At 55.6% G+C, this 17,221-nt stretch overlaps 3 protein-coding genes across 11 annotated transcripts in view; 2 read left to right on the forward strand and 1 right to left on the reverse strand.

Moving 5' to 3' along the window:
- CARM1 (coactivator associated arginine methyltransferase 1) overlaps window positions 1-5,034 on the forward strand; it is a 51,890-nt gene extending 46,856 nt beyond the window's left edge. Inside the window, exons 9-16 of one of the 2 annotated variants that reach the window (XM_055371743.2) lie at window positions 1,484-1,569; window positions 1,766-1,855; window positions 2,351-2,488; window positions 2,574-2,663; window positions 2,766-2,878; window positions 2,982-3,059; window positions 3,307-3,375; window positions 3,547-5,034. In XM_055371743.2, coding sequence (XP_055227718.1) covers window positions 1,484-1,569; window positions 1,766-1,855; window positions 2,351-2,488; window positions 2,574-2,663; window positions 2,766-2,878; window positions 2,982-3,059; window positions 3,307-3,375; window positions 3,547-3,689 — 807 coding nt within the window. In that variant the 3' untranslated portion in view covers window positions 3,690-5,034. The remainder of the gene's footprint in view (window positions 1-1,483; window positions 1,570-1,765; window positions 1,856-2,350; window positions 2,489-2,573; window positions 2,664-2,765; window positions 2,879-2,981; window positions 3,060-3,306; window positions 3,376-3,546) is intronic. The other variant, XM_055371744.2, reaches the window with a different exon arrangement.
- On the reverse strand, window positions 4,117-10,686 carry YIPF2 (Yip1 domain family member 2). Of its 8 annotated transcripts, none has more exons than XM_055371857.2 (10): window positions 10,543-10,686; window positions 10,338-10,398; window positions 9,757-9,917; window positions 9,588-9,674; window positions 7,645-7,732; window positions 6,032-6,148; window positions 5,792-5,958; window positions 5,454-5,636; window positions 5,231-5,366; window positions 4,117-5,133 (listed from the first exon to the last, which is right to left on the reverse strand). In XM_055371857.2, exons 2-9 carry the CDS (start codon window positions 10,366-10,368, stop codon window positions 5,250-5,252), a joined length of 951 nt encoding a protein of 316 aa, XP_055227832.1. In that variant the 5' UTR covers window positions 10,369-10,398; window positions 10,543-10,686; the 3' UTR covers window positions 4,117-5,133; window positions 5,231-5,249. The 8 variants fall into 8 exon arrangements, with proteins under 8 accessions (XP_055227832.1, XP_055227834.1, XP_055227833.1 ...); XM_055371859.2 differs by having other exon boundaries at window positions 4,117-5,150; XM_055371858.2 differs by having other exon boundaries at window positions 10,469-10,645.
- A 62-nt stretch (window positions 10,687-10,748) lies between these two features.
- On the forward strand, window positions 10,749-15,588 carry TIMM29 (translocase of inner mitochondrial membrane 29). Its single transcript, XM_055371880.2, has 2 exons — window positions 10,749-10,874; window positions 10,951-15,588. The coding sequence occupies exons 1-2, from the start codon at window positions 10,781-10,783 to the stop codon at window positions 11,637-11,639; spliced, it is 783 nt and encodes a 260-aa protein (XP_055227855.1). The 5' UTR covers window positions 10,749-10,780; the 3' UTR covers window positions 11,640-15,588.
- The last annotated feature ends 1,633 nt before the right edge of the window (window positions 15,589-17,221 follow it).

Raw genomic sequence — 17,221 nt, forward strand, 5'->3', positions numbered from 1 at the left:
GAGGCCACAGTTTGAGAAGGTGCTGCTTTATGGTACAGCCTTCGGTAATGTTAATGCAATTCCAGGGGTTAGCCTCATTACCAATATGCTGCTGAACCACCCATTAGCTTTTATTGTTTTTTGAAACAGGATCTCACTCTGTTCCCCAGGCTGGAGTACAGTGGCTCAATCACTTCATGGCTTACTTCAGCCTCGATCTCCCAGACGCAAGTGATCCTCCTGCCTCAGCTTCCCAAGTAGCTGGAACTATAGGAGTGTGCCAGCATGACCGGCTAATTTATTTTTTTGTAGATGTGGGGCCTCACTGTGTTACTCAGGCTGGTCTTGAACTCCTGACCTCAGGTGATCCGTCCGCCTCGGCCTCCCAAAGTGCTGGGATTATAGGCATAAGCCACTGCACCTGGCGTTGAGCCTCTTATTAGCGGCTTTCTGCTTGGTGTCTTAGCCTGTAATGCCCTGCCTCGCTCAAAGCTCAGGAGTTGGCCAATTTCACAAGCGCACTGAGTGTGCACCGCCCACCTTGCCCTCCTGCACTTATTTCCCTTCGCTTTGACATCACAGCCCCTTGAGTCCGAGCTGCCTTGGTAACCGTGAGCTCCCATTTTGCTTTCCCCACCCAGGGAAGCTGCTGAAAGGTCGAGGTGGCTGTTTTCTGCCCTCCCCATGGGGAAAAGATAGAGGCCAGAAAGGGCTCCCTCCAGAAAGGGCATTTCCCTCCTTTCCAGGAGCTTGATCCCCAAAATCCTGGCCGCTCTGGTTGGTCACCAGTGCTTCCAACAACTGGTTTATTCTTTTCTTTGGATTTTATTCGGTTTACATAGTTCATGGCAGGTGTGTTAGCCAGATATAAACATTGCTGGGAGTGGACAGCAGCACCAGTGTTGTTGTTGTTGTTTTTAAGAGACAGGGTCTCCATCTGTTTCCCAGGCTTGATTCACACTCTCAGGCTTAAGCGATCCTCCTGCCTCAGCCTCCTGAGTAGCTGGAGTTACAGGCATACAATTCCACACCCAGCTAGCACCTAGTTCTTTAACTTGCTTTTTTGGTTAACTTGCTTGATGATTTAGCTTGGAGATCTTTCCCCATCTGTTCATAAAGAGCCTCTTCATTCTTTCTCACGTCCGCATGGTCTTTGATGGGAGAGCCATCACTGGTTTAATTAGATGGTTTCCAGTGTGTCGCTACCACGGACAATCTAATTATACATGTAAGTTTGTTGATGTGTTCATGTATCTGGAGGTTCAACTCCTGTAGTGCCAAATCTTTTATGCGGATAAACACTTGTCATTTGGAGAGCCGTCACCTAATTGCCCTCGGTGGCGTTGTACCGGTTCCCCCTCCTCACGGCGTGTCTGGGAAGAGCAAGCTCGTTTTAGCTGCACAGCCTAGAGGCCGTGGGCAGACCTGGGGGAAGGGGCAGGGCTCTCCCCTCCCATGCTGGCCCTGGCGTCAGATGCCACGTCACACCTGTGGTCTCTCCCAGGACACATTTGACATCCGGATCCTGATGGCCAAGTCTGTCAAGTACACGGTGAACTTCTTAGAAGCCAAAGAAGGAGATTTGCACAGGTACTGGCACCCACACTCCATCCTCCCAGGCCTGGCTCAGGCCGAAGGTCAGGCCCACCCCTGGCTCCCGCCGGCATCCTGCCGTCCCAGGGCAGATGGTGGGCGGGGGCCCCAGGCCTCTGCACCTGGCACCCCCTCTTCTCTCTCGGCAGCGCCTGTCTGGCTTCCCCAGCAGCCACTGCCCTTTGCCTTCCAGGATAGAAATCCCATTCAAATTCCACATGCTGCATTCAGGGCTGGTCCACGGCCTGGCTTTCTGGTTTGACGTTGCTTTCATCGGCTCCATGTGAGTGCCGCAGAGCAGCCCGTGCTGCCTCCTCCCCACTCCCAGGGCTTCCTGCAGCTGCAACCTGGCTGGGGGGGTGGAACATGGCTCCAGGTTCCACCATCCCTTCCAATGGGAGTGAGCCTGTCTCGGAGCAAGAGACTGTTGTGGGTGGGGCGTGTGGTTGTGTGTGTGTGTGTGTGTGTGTGTGTATGTGGTGTGTGTGTGTGTGTGTGTGTGTGTGTCCCCAGTGTCTGTCCCTCATGGGTCTGTGTCTGTCTCTTGGCACATGTCAGGGTGAGTAGGGATCTCGTGGTTGCGGGTCCCTCGTGTGTACATGTATGCCTGCTCATGTTTGTGTCTGGGACTGCCTGGGGGCCAGCCTGTCTCTGCTCCAGGGTCCCAGGGGTCCCTGGCAGAGGGGGCAGGTGCTTGGGGAGGACTCAAGGCATACAAGGTGGTGGCTCCAGTGGTGGCGCCGGCCCAGTCAAGTATGTGCCTGTCCCTGTTCCACAGAATGACCGTGTGGCTGTCCACAGCCCCGACAGAGCCCCTGACCCACTGGTACCAGGTGCGGTGCCTGTTCCAGTCACCACTGTTCGCCAAGGCAGGGGACACACTCTCAGGGACATGTCTGCTTATTGCCAACAAAAGGTGCGACTGCTCCCTGGGGCTGGTGGTGGTGGGCAGGGGTCCGTCTGCCCAGCAGCTCATGCCGCGGCCTGCACCCTCTCCGCAGACAGAGCTACGACATCAGTATTGTGGCCCAGGTGGACCAGACCGGCTCCAAGTCCAGTAACCTCCTGGATCTGAAAAACCCCTTCTTCAGGTAGGAGGGGCCCCTTGCCTGCACATGGGGGCACCCCGGCCCTGCAACCCCCTTGCCCCTGCAACCCCCTTGCCCCTGCCCATGGCTCTGTGTCTGCCACAGATACACGGGCACAACGCCCTCACCCCCACCCGGCTCCCACTACACATCTCCCTCGGAAAACATGTGGAACACGGGCAGCACCTACAACCTCAGCAGCGGGATGGCCGTGGCAGGTGAGCAGGGCCCGCCCCAATGCCCAGCCAATCCGGGAGGCCGCCCTCGCCGCAGGCCTGGCCCCTCTGCCTCCAGCCCTGACGTCTCCCTCTCTGGACACAGGGATGCCGACCGCCTATGACCTGAGCAGTGTTATTGCCAGTGGCTCCAGCGTGGGCCACAACAACCTGATTCCTTTAGGTGAGTGTCCCCCAGGGCCAGGGGCAGTAGGGAGCCGTGCCCAGGACTGCCTAGGGGCCGGGAAGGGCCTGTGGCGACCAGGGTTGGCCTCTGCTTGGTCCTTTCACCTTTTCCTCTTCCTGGGGGCTCTCGGCCGAGGCTCTCCGTCCTCTCTGCCTCGCTCTGCAGCCTGCTGCTGCGCATGGGCTGGGTGGCTGGGGGCGGTGACGCCGTCTCCCTTCCTTCTTTCCTCCCTCTCGCTGCGCAGCCAACACGGGGATTGTCAATCACACCCACTCCCGGATGGGCTCCATAATGAGCACGGGGATTGTCCAAGGTAACGAGGGTGGCGGGGGCAGGGCCCGTGGGGGCCGAGCTAGCGTGTGAGTCGCCATCCTCTGTCCGGCCGCCCGCCTGCCCTCTTGCCTGCCCTTTCTCTCTCTCTGTGACTCTGCCTGGGGGCTGGGCGGGCCAGGGCAGCCCCTCACTGCCATTGCCTGCTCCACAGGGTCCTCCGGCGCCCAGGGCAGCGGTGGTGGCAGCACGAGTGCCCACTATGCAGTCAACAGCCAGTTCACCATGGGCGGCCCCGCCATCTCCATGGCGTCACCCATGTCCATCCCGACCAACACCATGCACTACGGGAGCTAGGGGCCCGCCCCGCGGACTGACAGCACCAGGAAACCAAATGATGTCCCTGCCCGCCGCCCCCACCGGGCGGCTTTCCCCCTTGTACTGGAGAAGCTCGAACACCCGGTCACAGCTCTCTTTGCTATGGGAACTGGGACACTTTTTTACACGATGTTGCCGCCGTCCCCACCCTAACCCCCACCTCCTGGCCCTGAGCGTGTGTCGCTGCCATATTTTACACAAAATCATGTTGTGGGAGCCCTTGTCCCCCCTCCTGCCCGCTCTACCCTGACCTGGGCTTGTCATCTGCTGGAACAGGCGCCATGGGGCCTGCCAGCCCTGCCTGCCAGGTCCCTTAGCACCTGTCCCCCTGCCTGTCTCCAGTGGGAAGGTAGCCTGGCCAGGCGGGGCCTCCCCTTCGACGACCAGGCCTCGGTCACAACGGACGTGACATGCTGCTTTTTTTAATTTTATTTTTTTACGAAAAGAACCAGTGTCAATCCGCAGACCCTCTGTGAAGCCAGGCCGGCCGGGCCGAGCCAGCAGCCCCTCTCCCTAGACTCAGAGGCGCCGCGGGGAGTGGTGGCCCCACCGAGGCTTCAGGGGCCCCCTCCCCACCAAAGGGTTCACCTCACACTTGAATGTACAACCCACCCCACTGTTGGGAAGGCCTCCGTCCTCGGCCCCTGCCTCTTGCTGCTGTCCTGTCCCCGAGCCCCTGCAGGTCCCCCCCCGCCTCCCCACTCAAGAGTTAGAGCAGGTGGCTGCAGGCCTTGGGCCCGGAGGGAAGGCCACTGCCGGCCACTTGGGGCAGACACAGACACCTCAAGGATCTGTCACGGAAGGCGTCCTTTTTCCTTGTAGCTAACGTTAGGCCTGAGTAGCTCCCCTCCATCCTTGTAGACGCTCCAGTCCCTACTACTGTGACGGCATTTCCATCCCTCCCCTGCCCGGGAAGGGACCTTGCAGGGACCTCTCCCTCCAAAAAAAAAAAAAAAAAAAAAAGAAAAAAAGAAAAAGAAAGAAAAAATAAATGAGGAAACGTGTTGCAGCACAGGCAGTTTTCTTCTCCTTCTGCTCCCCTGTTTCTCATACCCACAAACTCAGATGCTGGAGCTCAGGCCCGGCCCCAGGCCCGCCGTGTGTGCACCCAGGCAGGAGCGGGCGCTGTCCAGGCTGGGCCGCCCCCTTGGCTCTCCCTCCTGTTCCAGGGGAGCCATAGGAGGGAAAGCAGGTGGCCCGGGGGGGATATGGGGGCCCCAGCCCTGTCCCAAAGCTCCCTGCTCGGCTGCCCATCGCCCGCCTTTATATAAATTCTCTGAATCACCTTTGCATAGAAAATAAAAGTGTTTGCTTTGTAAGAAAAGTCTGGAAAGTAGCAGAATCATCTCAAGGTGTCAAAGGAGCCTTCAGTCATCGTCTGGGGGGCAGGACAAGCAGAGGGGTTGGTCCACTTAGGTGTTGCCTGAAAGAAAGAATTGTCTGGGAGTGGCCCCAGAACCTCTCGCCTTGACTGGGGATGGGAGGGCAGCCCCCTTAGCCCAGCTGGGAATAGTCCTTACCTGTGGGACCCGGGCCTTCCTAGGAGGGGGCCATGGACTGCGGCAGGGTAGGGGACAGCGCAATGTTTGAGGGCAGAGATGTGATTTGGGGTGGAGGAGCCACGTTCTCCGGAGGCAGCGACTGGAAGAAGTACAACTGCACAAGACCCCTGGGGTCAGAGGCAGGGCCAGCCCATGCCCCCCCAGCCCCTCGGCCCCACCTGTGGCCACCCCAGACCCGTACCTTACAGCCCATGGCCAGGAGGGCATGGAGCAGCACGACCACGGACAGCAGCACCGTGGCCACCAGCCTGGTGTCCTCACGGACCACGGGCCAGAGGGTGAATACCAGCCCGGCGGCTGACAGGCCCAGGGCCAGGGCCCCAAAGAGCCACTGCAGCCAAGGCACAGGGATGAGCCACAGGACCTGGGAGCAACACAGCGGCAGGTGACCATGCCAGTCCCCACAGCCACCACCCACTCCGCACCAGGCCACCCTCACCATCATGGGAATGAGGCGGCAGGTGACCATGCCAGTGTCCCCACACAGCCACCACCCACTCCGCGCCAGGCCACACTCACCACCATGGGGATGAAGACAAAGAGGGAGTAGCCGTAGATGCACACAGTCTCCAAGAAGGTGTAGGGCCCCATGCGCTCCTGGACACCCTTGCGCCACCGCAGGAAGCCCCACAGGGCCAGCGGCACCAGCCACGCATAGCAGTAGATGCTGATGCCTGCCACGGTCACTGGGGGCAAAGTGAGCAGTCACCCCCTGTCCCCCAGGGCCCTGCCAGGCATTGGGCCTGCCCGCCTGCTTACCCTTGTGGAACTGGGGACTGTAGTGGATGGAGGGGTCCCTCCTCTGGGCCAGCACCAGCGTCAGGTTGCCAGTGACGGCCAGGACGAAGGCCAACGTGGCACAGATCCAGAAGGGGCCTGGGGGTAGGGGGCACAGTCAGGGTCCCGGGCCCTGCACTCCCAGGACAAGCAGACATGTATCCTGACTGAACTGTGCTGAGACCCCAGCCTCTTCCTAAACACCTTGCCTGACTCACCAGGACACCGGGGGCCTCCTGGTGGCTGAGCCCAGTGCTGGCTGTCAGTTCATCCCCCTCCCGGAAACACTCAGGACTGCACACCCTTGGCCTGTGTCTCACCTCATTGGTGCCAATTCCTCAACCCCTGTCACCTCCTCTTTGACTCTCTGACCCCTTCAGCCATGGGGAGCAGCTAGGCCCAGTTCTTGGCCCCTTCCATGTCTGCGTTCACCCGAAGTGTGACCTCCTTCAAGCCCAGGGCCTTATGCCTCCTCTAGAGCCCAGGGCTCTGCCCTGAGCACTGCAGGCTCCAGTTCAAGCTCCCGGGTGGGCATCTCCGGCTTCATCCACACCCTTGCCCTCTGCCCTCACTGCTAAGCTGGTCCCGTGGATACGTGGCAACTCTATCCATCCCGTAGTCCAGGCAGAAATCCCTAGAGCCTGCCTCCGCTCCTAACCTCCCACTCCCCCCACCCCCACCTATCTAGCCACAAAGCCAGTCTCTTCTACTTCCCCAGCACGTTCCAGAATCCAGTGCCACTCTCCACATCCACAGTCCCCACCATGTGGCCGCCTCCACCCCAGCCTCCTGGCTTCTGCCCTCGCCACTCATGATGGCGAGAGGGACCCCAAGAACACTTAAAGATCCATTCTCGGCCAGATAACAGTGACTCACACCTGTAATTCCAGCACTTAGGAGGCGGAGGCGGGTGGATCACCTGAGGTCAGGAGTTTGAGACCAGCCTGGCTAACGCGGTGAAACTCCGTCCCTAATAAAAATATAAAAATTAGCCGGGCGTGGTGGCACGTGCCTGTAATCCCAGCCACTCAGGAGGCTGAAGCAGGAGAATCGCTTGAATGCGGGAGGCGAAGATTGCAGTGAGCTGAGATCACATCACTGCACTCCAGCCTGGGTGACAGAGCGAGACTCTGTCTCAAAAAAAAAAAAAAAAAAAAGATCTCTTCTTGCCACAGCATGGGAGGCCTGTGTGATCTGTCCCCTCGCCTGTGACCTCCCTGCAGCTCGCTCGCTCCAGTGGTAATGCCGCCCTGCAGTTCATGCAAGTTCCTGCCATGAAGCTTACGCCGTTTCTGGAACCCTCTTTTCCTAGGTCTCCCCCACCCCTCCTGTTGCCAACAAGGCTCATTCCCTCACCCTCCTCAGGGAGGCCTGCCCTGCTGCACCCTGCAGAACTGCAGGGCCGCTCCTCCTGTCTGCTCTGCTGCTCTCTACCCGCCACCCTCTGCAGTCCTTCATGTCTCTGTCTCCCTGAACAGCAGGTAAGTCACACTGTCTGAGTGACTGATTTGTCCGCAGCTATACACTGGCATCTGCAACTCAGGCCACACTTGTTGAGTGATCCATCAAGGAACCAAATGCACAACCTCACTCACCATACAGATCCGGCCGATTCCGCAGATGGTGCCGCACAAAGTTGTGGCCAGGCCGGGGCAGCAGTGAGCCTTTGATCCGGTCCAGGACCTGGGGGCAAGGCCAAGGTCAAGGATGGAAGTCTGCCAGGAGCTTCTCCCTTGTCCTGAGAGGCTCCTTCCCTGCTGACCTCCACCCTTCTCTCTCCAAGCCCCACCTGAAAGAACTCAGCCTTTCCCTCTTTTTTTTTTTTTTTTTTTTTTTTTGAGACAGAGTCTTGCTCTGTTGGCCAGGCTGGATGGAGTAGTGGCATGATCTCGGCTCACTGCAACCTCTGCCTCCCGAGCTCAAGCAATTCTACCTCAGCCACCCGAGTAGCTGGGATTACAGGCGTGTGCCACCATGCCTGGCTAATAGTTGTATTTTTAGTAGAGACGGGATTTCACCATGTTGGCCAGGCTGGTCTCGAACTCCGGACGTCAGGTAATCCACCCACCTCAGCCTCCCAAAGTACTGGGATTACAGGCGTGAGCCACCGTGCCCAGCCCCCTCTTTTTTTTCCCTCTTTTTTTTTTTGTTTTGAGATGGAGTCTCGCTCTGTCACCCAGGCTGGAGTGCAGTGGTGCCATCTCGGCTCACTGCAAGCTCCGCCTCCCGGGTTCACACCATTCTCCTGCCTCAGCCTCCCAAAGAGCAGGGACTACAGGCGCCTGCCACCACCCCGGGCTAATTTTTTGTATTTTTAGTAGAGATGGGGTTTCACCATGTTAGCCAGGATGGTCTCGATCTCCTGACCTCATGATCCTCCCACCTCGGCCTCCCAAAGTGCTGGGATTACAGGCGTGAGCCACCGCACCCGGCCTCAGCACCCCCTTTTTCTTTTTGAGACAGAGTCTCACTCTGTTCAGGCTGGAGTGCAGTGGCACGATCTTGGCTCACTACCACCTCCGCCTCCCAGGTTCAAGTGATTCTCGAGCCTCAGACTCCCGAGTAGCTGGGACTACAGGTGTGTGCCACCATGCCTGGCTAATTTTTGTATTTTTAGTAGAGATGGGGTTTCACTATGTTGGCCAGGCTGGTCTCCAACTCCTGACCTCAAGTGATCCACCGCCTCAGCATCCCAAAGTGCTAGGATGACAGGCGCCGACCACTGCACTTGGCTAATTTTTCTATTTTATTTTATTTTTTATTTAATTTAATTTTATTTATTTTATTTTATTTTTGAGACAGAGTCTCATTCTTTTTGCCCAGGCTGGAATGCACTGGCACGATCTTGGCTCACTGCAACCTCCGCCTCGCGGATTCAAGCGATTCTCCTGCCTCAGCCTCCAGAGTAGCTGGGATTACAGGCGCCCACCACAAAGCCCGGCTAATTTTGTTGTATTTTTAGTAGAGACGGGGTTTCACCATGTTTGGCCAGGCTGGTCTCAAACTCCTGACCTCAGGTGATCCACCCACCCGGGCCTCTCAAAGTGCTGGGATTACAGGCATGAGCCACCCCGCACCCGGCAGTTTTTGTATTTTTGGTAGAGACGGGGTTTCCCCATGTTAGCCAGGCTGGTCTTGAACTCCTCAGGTTATCTGCCCACCTCGGCCCCCTTAAGTGCTGGGATTACAGGCAGGAGCCACTGCACCCAGTCCATCTTTGGTCTTCTGCATATGCTGTTCCCTGTGCCTGGAACATATACTTCTGCTCCCCTACCCTATTCCCCAGGGAAGCCTTCTGTCTCCTTTAGGTCTCAGCCAATTCCTCACCTCCCCCAGGAGGCCTTTCTCTAACCCACCAGATTGTGTGTGTCCCCTGTGTTCCCATAGTCCCGATCCATAACCTGTCCCACCATAACCCTTTGAGAGCACCACAGTTCGTTCACCAGCACCCACCATCACCAGCACCCTGCCCAGGGGAAGAGTGGCTGAACCCTGAGCATAACTCTGAGCCCCATCCCACCTGCCTCCCCAGCCTGACCTGTGAGGTGTCCACGTCAAAGAAGCTCTGATAGTAGCTGAAGGTCCAGAATCCGGGCTGCTGCTGCTGCTGCTTCTCCTGCAGGAGCTGCACATTGCGGGCATTCAGTGCCTGCCCTGAGAGCCTGGGTCAGCTGGGGGCTGCACGGAGGCAGGACACAGGTACTCACCGCGGCCTTGTCACTCTCCTCCTCCACCTCATCCTCGGCTCCATAGCTGCCACCTGAGCCCACGGCCACAGCCACGTGCCCTTGTGGGGTCAGCTGATCGCTTCTGCTGGTGGTGGCTGCATCTGGGGTCTCAGCCAGAAGATTAGTGGCCTCCTCGAATTCTGTGGAGGAGGTATATAGGACACACGCACGTTTGAGGGGTGGAAAGAACTCGACTGGGCCCAAGCTAAACCGATGCTCATCTGGGGGCGGAGGCTCTGCTGAGCCATTGATCTCCCCCAAGGTGGGGCCCAACTTCCTCAGTTTGGAGGCATCCGGAGGACATCTGTTCCCTTCCTCCTAAAGTGGAACTGCAACTTAGGGTTGACCCTGGGATGGGGTCAGGGTCTGGGGACGAGAGGCTCGGGTTTGAGGTCTGAGTTCAGGGCGGGGGCGGGGTTCGAGTCAGAGATGGGTCTCACTCCTGGGTCAGGGTTCACAGCCGCCTAGGCTTCGGGGTAGAGAAGTTGGAAGCCGCATGGGGGGGAGGTTCTGGCGCGGGGCGGGAGTGGGAGATCCGGCCACGTCGGGGCCGCACTCACCATGGAAGGTCAGCTCGTCGGCCGATGCCATGGTCGTTCAGGGGCGTGTCCGCATCCCTCGCTGAGGACAGAGACCGGTCAGGCACACTTCCCCCCCGCCCCCGAGCCGGTCCCTCGGCCCCCAGCCCTACCTAGCGACCAACTGCACCCACGGAGGCTTGAACTCGTCGTCCCGTCCCCACAGGTGCGCTCCGCCCCCCCTCACCTGAGGCCACCTGGGCCGGCGTGGCTGGGGCTCTCTGCGCCTGCGCGTCTCGCCTACCCGTCAGAGTCCACCCGACTCAGACCTGACAGGAACATCCGGCGCCTGTCCTCTTTCTATCCTCTCCCGTTGGGAAGCCACTTCCGGTAAAGTTGGCGCTTGCGCAGAAGAGACTCCCGGGCTCTTAACATCGGGTATCAGGAGTTTCTTCCCGGAGCAAGGACCCCCAAGACGGAAGAGGATGTCCGCGGCGGCTCTGAGGAGATTTTGGTCCCGTCGCCGCGCAGAGGCGGGCGACGCGGTAGTGGCGAAGCCGGGAGTGTGGGCGCGGCTGGGTGAGTAGCAGCGGAAGGCGGCAGGGTGGGTGGCCGCCGCGGCCGGATCACTCTTACCGCGCTCGTCTCCCCTCAGGGTCCTGGGCCCGCGCGCTGCTCCGGGACTACGCCGAGGCCTGCAGGGACGCGGCGGCGGAGGGTAGGGCCCGGCCGGGGCGCGCCGCTGTGTATGTGGGTCTGCTGGGCGGCGCGGCGGCCTGCTTCACGCTGGCGCCCAGCGAGGGTGCCTTCGAGGAGGCGCTGCTGGAGGCGTCGGGGACCCTCCTGCTGCTGGCGCCGGCCACCCGCAACCGCGAGTCCGAAGCCTTCGTGCAGAGGCTGCTCTGGCTGCGGGGCCGTGGCCGCCTGCGCCACGTCAACCTGGGGCTCTGCTCGCTGGTGTACGAGGCGCCCTTCGACGCCCAGGCCAGCCTCTACCAGGCGCGTTGCCGCTACCTGCAGCCCTGCTGGACCGACTTCCCCGGCCGGGTCCTGGACGTGGGCTTCGTGGGTCGCTGGTGGGTGCTGGGGGCCCGGATGCGCGACTGCGACATCAACGACGACGAATTCCTGCACCTGCCGGCGCATTTGCGGGTTGTCGGGCCCCAGCAGCTGCATTCCGAGACCAACGAGCGGCTCTTCGATGAGAAGTACAAGCCTGTCGTGCTCACCGACGATCAGGTGGACCAGGCGCTGTGGGAGGAGCAGGTCTTGCAGAAGGAGAAGAAGGACAGGCTCGCCCTGAGCCAGGCCCACTCGCTGGTGCAGGCGGAGGCCCCGAGATGAAACCCTGAGGCCCCCGAGTCCTGGCAAACTGCTTGCCTGGGGTGGTGCAGTTCTGAGTGTGCCTCACCTGCAGAACAACTGAGACAGATGATGTGCAAAGTGTTTGCTCACTGGATTGGCACAAGTTTGGGGAGCCTTTCTGCCCCCCGTCTTTGTTCTTTATTAGCTGAAGCTAATTCAGAGCCACCTGGGTCCGGGAGTTGGGGACAGCAGAACGACTTGACACATGTTCATCACTGGCAGAGCTGGTCATCTTTTATACAAGACTTTTTCATTGGGCCTCAGAGGCCCTCCTTAAGGAGGTACCACATTGGTCAGGTGACTTGCAAACTCTTCTAAGACCACTTAGATTTTCTTTTTCAAGTTTGGGTTGTGGCCTGGCATGGTGATGTCTGTAATCCCAGCAGTTTGCAAACTGAGGCAAGAGAATCGCTTGAGGCCAGGAGTTTGAGGCCAGCTAGAGTGACATAGCAAGACTCCGATGCTACAAAAAAGAATAATAATAGTAATTAACTAAATAAAATTTGAGCTGAAATGTTTTTATTCTATGATCTATTCTCTCTCGTTTTTTTTTTTTGTCTTGTTTTTTTTTTTTTTTTTTTGAGACAGGGTCTTGCTCTATTTGCCTGCTGGGGTGCAGTGGCGCAATCTCGGCTCACTGCAACCTCTGTCTCCCAGGTTCAAGCGATTCTCCTGCCTCAGCCTCCTCAGTAGCTGGGATTACAGGCCTGTGCCAACATGCGTGGCAAATTGTTGTATTTTTAATAGAGATGGGGTTTCACCATGTTGGCCAGGCTGGTCTTGAACTCCTGACCTCAGGTGATCCGCCTGCCTCGCATTTCCAAAGTGCTGGGATTATAGGAGTGAACCACCACACCTGGCCTTTCATTTTGATAAGTAACATTTTTGCCATTCCCAGCTCTTTGGAAGGCTGAGGTAGGAGGATTGCTTGAGATCAGGAGTTCAAGACCAGTTTAGGCAAAATAGTGAGAGCTTTCTCAAAAACTAAAATATTTGGAAGGGTAAAGCAGGCGAATCATTTGAGCTTAGGAGTTCAACACCAGCCTGGGCAATATGGCAAAACCCCGTCTCTACAAAAAATACAAAAATTTACCAAAGGTGTTGAATGAGAATTGAAAATATGTATACATAGAAAAATTAGCCAGACATGGTGGACCATGTCTGTAGTCCCAGCTATTCAGGAAGGCTGAGGTGGGAGGATCACCTGAGCCTGGGAGTTCAATGCTGCAGTGAGCCACGATCGTGCCACTGCACTCCATCTTGGACAACAGAGTGAGACTGTCTCAAAAAGTAAAATAAGTGCACGGGCACGGTGGCTAAAGCCTGTAATCCCAGCACTTTGGGAGGCCGAGGCAGGTGGATCACGATGTCAGGAGATGGAGACCATCCTGGCTAACACGGTGAAACCCCATCTCTACGAAAAATTCAAAAAAATTGGCCGGGCACGGTGGCTGACGCCTGTAATCCCAGCACTTTGGGAGGCCCAGTTGGGTGGATCACGAGGTCAGGAGATCGAGACCATCCTGGCTAACATGGTGAAACCCCGTCTCTACTAAAAATACAAAAAATTAGCCAGGCGTGGTGGCGGGCACCTATAGTCCCAGCTACTCAGGAGGCTGAGGCAGGAGAATGGCATGAACCTGGGAGGTGGAGCTTGCAGTGAGCCGAGATTGCGCCACTGCACTCCAGCCTGGGCGACAGAACAAGACTCCGTCTCAAAAAAAAAAAAAAAAAAAAAAATAGCTGGGCATGGTGGCGGGCATCTGTAGTCCCAGCTACTCAGGAGGCTGAGGCAGGAGAATAGCGTGAACCCGGGAGGTGGAGCTTGCAGCGAGCAGAGATTGCACCACTGCACTCCAGCCTGGGCAACATAGTGAGACTCCAACTCAAAAAAATAAATAAATAAAATAAGTAACATTTTTGTTTTGATTTTTTTAAGTTTTTGTTTTTAAATATAGTCTCAAAGAAAATTGGAAAAATAATAGAGACTGTTTTTTTTTTGAGACAGAGTTTCGCTCTTGTTGCCCAGGCTGGAGTGCAGTGGCACTCACCCCAACCACCGCCTCCTGGGTTCAAGCATTTCTCCTGTCTCAGCCTCCCAAGTAGCTGGGATTACAGGCGCATGCCACCACGCCCGGCTAATTTTTGTATTTTTTAGTAGAGATGAGATTTCATCATGTTGGTCAGGCTGGCCTCAAACTTCTGACCTCAGGTGATCCGCCTGCCTCAGCCTCCCAAAGTGCTGGGATTGCAGACGTGAGCCACCATGCCCGGCCCTTGTTCCCTATTAAAAATACAAAACCAGGCAATTGACAGTGTCGTGACTACTGGGATGTTACAGGGAAGTTTTTTGTAAAACAACCTGTTTACCAGATGAGCATTGTAAGTTACTGGAGGTGGCTTGGAAGGATAAAGCATTTTCTGGTCTGGAAATCTATATGGAATCATAGATTCTGGTTATGTTGTACTTCAGTAACCCTGAAACACAGAATTCTATGAAAAGAAGTAAGTTAGTGTACACAGCTGGTACTTAGCTAGGTTATGGTAAATTGTATTTTTGTTGTTGTTGTTGTTGAGACAGAGTCTCACTCTGACACCCAGGCTGGAGTGCAGTGGCACGATTTCGGCTCACTGCAACCTCTGCCTCCCGGGTTCAAGTGATTCTCTTGCCTCAGCCTCCTGGGTAGCTGGGATTACAGGCATATGCCATGATGCCCAGCTAGTTTTTGTATTTTTAGTAGAGATGGGGTTTCACCATGTTGGCCAAGCTGGTCTCAAACTCCTGACCTCAAGTGATCCTCCCACCTCGGCCTCCCAAAGTGCTGGGATTACAGGTGTGAGCCACTGCACCCGGCCAATATTTTTTTTTTTTTTTTTTTTTGAGACAGAGTTTCACTCTATTGCCTAGGCTGGAGTACAGTGGCATGATCTCAGCTCACTGCAGCCTCTGCCACCTGGGTTCAAGCGATTCTCCTGCCTCAGCCTCCCAAGTAGCTGGGATTACAGGCATCTGGCACTGCGTCCGGCTAATTGTTGTATTTTTAGTAGAGACGGGATTTCACTATCTTGGCCAGGCTGGTCTTGAACTCTTTGTGATCCACCTGCCTTGGCCTCCCAAAGTGCTGGGATAATAGGCGTGAGCCACCACACCCAGCCTCAATACTTTTTATTTTTTTTAAGTGTAATTTATGGCCAGCGCAGTGGCTCACACCTGTAACTACAACACTTTGGGAGGCCAAGGTGGGAGGATCGCTTGAGTCCAGGAGTTCGAGACCAGCCTAGGCAACATGGTGAAATCCTGTCTCTACAAAATACACAAAATTACAAAATACACAAAAATTAGTCGGGTATGGTACACACCTGTACTACCAACTACTCAGGTAGTACCTGTACTACCAACTACACACCTGTACTACCAACTATTCAGGAGGCTGAGGTGGAAGAATTGCTTGAGCTTGGGAGGTTGAGGCTGCAGTGAGCCAAGATTGCATCACTGCACTCCAGCCTAGGTGACAGAGCAAGCCCCGTCTCAAAAAATTAATAAGGAAAAAATAAGGCTGGATGCAGTGGCTCACGCATAGGATCCCAGCACTTTGGGAGGCTGAGGTGGGTGGATCACAAGGTCAAGAGCTCAAGACCATCCTGGGCAACATGGTGAAACCCCGTCTAACAAAAATTAGCTGGGCGTGGTGGCGCACGCCTGTAATCCCAGCTACTCGGGAGACTGAGGCAGGAGAATCACTTGAACCCGGGAGGTGGAGGTTGCAGTGAGCTGAGATCACGCCACTGCGTTCCAGTCTGGGCAACAGAGTGAGACTCCGTCACGAAAAAAAAAAGAGAGAGAAAAAATAACAAAACTGAAGTATTAAGGGAGTGATGCTACCTCAGTGGCCTGTGGCAAGTTAATAAAACCAGGTGATAAAACAACTATCTTTGTTGTGATACTTGTTTTTGTGTGTTTGCTACTTCCAAGTTTTGGCATTTGACCCTTGCATTCATAATCAGTGGGTTGAACAGGTGTTGGTTTAAGTCAGCATCTCACTTTTACAGAGGAAAAGCTGAGGTTCAGAAAATTTATTTTTCCAAGGCTGTGGCAGGACCAAGATTCAAACTGTAACTCCCAGCTCTGTGACTTAATCCTCAAACTTGTGGACTATCTTTGATCCTAATAATTCTTGTCAGAAATAGTTAAATAGTGCTATCAGTTGCCATAAATAAAAATTGGATATAGAAATACATATATAAAGCCGGGCGCGGTGGCTCACGCCTGCAATCCCAGCACTTTGGGAGGCCGAGGCGGACAGATCACAAGGTCAGAAGATCGAGACCATCCTGGCTAACACAGTGAAACCCCGTCTCTACTAAAAATATTTAAAAAATTAGCCGGGCGTGGTGGCGGGTGCCTGTAGTCCCAGCTACTCGAGAGGCTGAGGCAGGAGAATGGCGTGAACCCGGGAGGCGGAGCTTGCAGTGAGCGGAGATCGAGCCACTGCACTCCAGCTTGGGCGACACAGCGAGACTTGTCTCAGAAAAAAAAAAACAAAAACCAGACATATATAGGCTGGGTGCAGTCGCTCACGCCTATAATCCCAACACTTTGGGAGGCCGAGGTGGGCAGATCATCTGAGGTTGGGAGTTCGAGACCAGCCTGACCAACATGGAGAAACCCCATCTCTACTAAAAGTACGAAATTAGCCAGGCGTGGTGGCGCATGCCTGTGATTCCAGCCACTGAGGAGGCTGAGGCAGGAGAATTGCTTGAACCCTGGAGGTTGTGAGCTGAGATCGTGCCATTGCACTCCAGCCTGGGCAACAACAGCAAAACTCCGTCTCAAAAAAAAAAAAAAAGAAATACATATATAAAAAAGAAATGCAATGAAACCAAAAGACACAGCCTGGATAACATAGCAACACCTCGTCTCTAGTAAAAATAAAAATAGGCCAGGTGTGGTGGCTCACATCTGTAATCCCAGCACTTTGGGAGGCCAAGGCGAGTGGGTCACCTGAAGTTAGGAGTTCAAGACCAGCATGGGCAACATGGTAAAACCCCGTGTCTATTAAAAATACAAAAAATTAACCGGGCATGGTGGCAAGCACCTGTAATCCCAGCTACTCGGGAGTGAGCCGAGATCGTGCCATTGCACTCCAGCCTGGGCAACAAGAGCAAAACTCCGTCCCAATAAATAAATAAATAATAATTTAAAAAAAAATAGCCAAGTGAGACGGCGCGTGCCTGTGGTCCCAGCTACTTGTGAGGCTGAGGTGAGAGGATCCTTTGAGCCCAGGAGTTTGAGGCTGCAATGAGCTTGGTCATGCCGCTGCACTCCATCCTGGGCCACAGAGCGAGACACTGTCTCCCCTCTAACCCCCAAAACAGAAAGGAAACAAAAGACGTTGAGATGATACTAACTAAATGCTATCTCTACACCATCACCTGCCAAAAATCTCTGGCCCCAAATCTGCCCTCTGTTAGACATTAGCCAACTTCAGGGAAGGGTTTTAAGGTGTCATCAAAGACACTGGTTTCTCATTGATCAGAAGTATTGGAAAGGGTCCACACCA

Source organism: Gorilla gorilla, chromosome 20 (genome assembly GCF_029281585.2).
Source record: "Gorilla gorilla gorilla isolate KB3781 chromosome 20, NHGRI_mGorGor1-v2.1_pri, whole genome shotgun sequence".
Lineage (NCBI taxonomy): Eukaryota > Metazoa > Chordata > Mammalia > Primates > Hominidae > Gorilla > Gorilla gorilla.

What these genes read in the sequence shown, in the direction of transcription:
- YIPF2 (XM_055371857.2), bottom strand. Translation starts at nt 10,368, where the DNA reads ATGGCATCGGCCGACGAGCTGACCTTCCATG. An exon ending in TTGACGTGGACACCTCACAG is followed by an intron (nt 7,733 to 9,587) that starts GTCAGGCTGGGG and finishes CCTTGCCCCCAG; the next exon opens with GTCCTGGACCGGATCAAAGG. An exon ending in CAGTCCCCAGTTCCACAAGG is followed by an intron (nt 5,959 to 6,031) that starts GTAAGCAGGCGG and finishes CTTTGCCCCCAG; the next exon opens with TGACCGTGGCAGGCATCAGC.
- TIMM29 (XM_055371880.2), top strand. Translation starts at nt 10,781, where the DNA reads ATGTCCGCGGCGGCTCTGAGGAGATTTTGGTCCCGTCGCCGCGCAGAG. An exon ending in GGGAGTGTGGGCGCGGCTGG is followed by an intron (nt 10,875 to 10,950) that starts GTGAGTAGCAGC and finishes GTCTCCCCTCAG; the next exon opens with GGTCCTGGGCCCGCGCGCTG.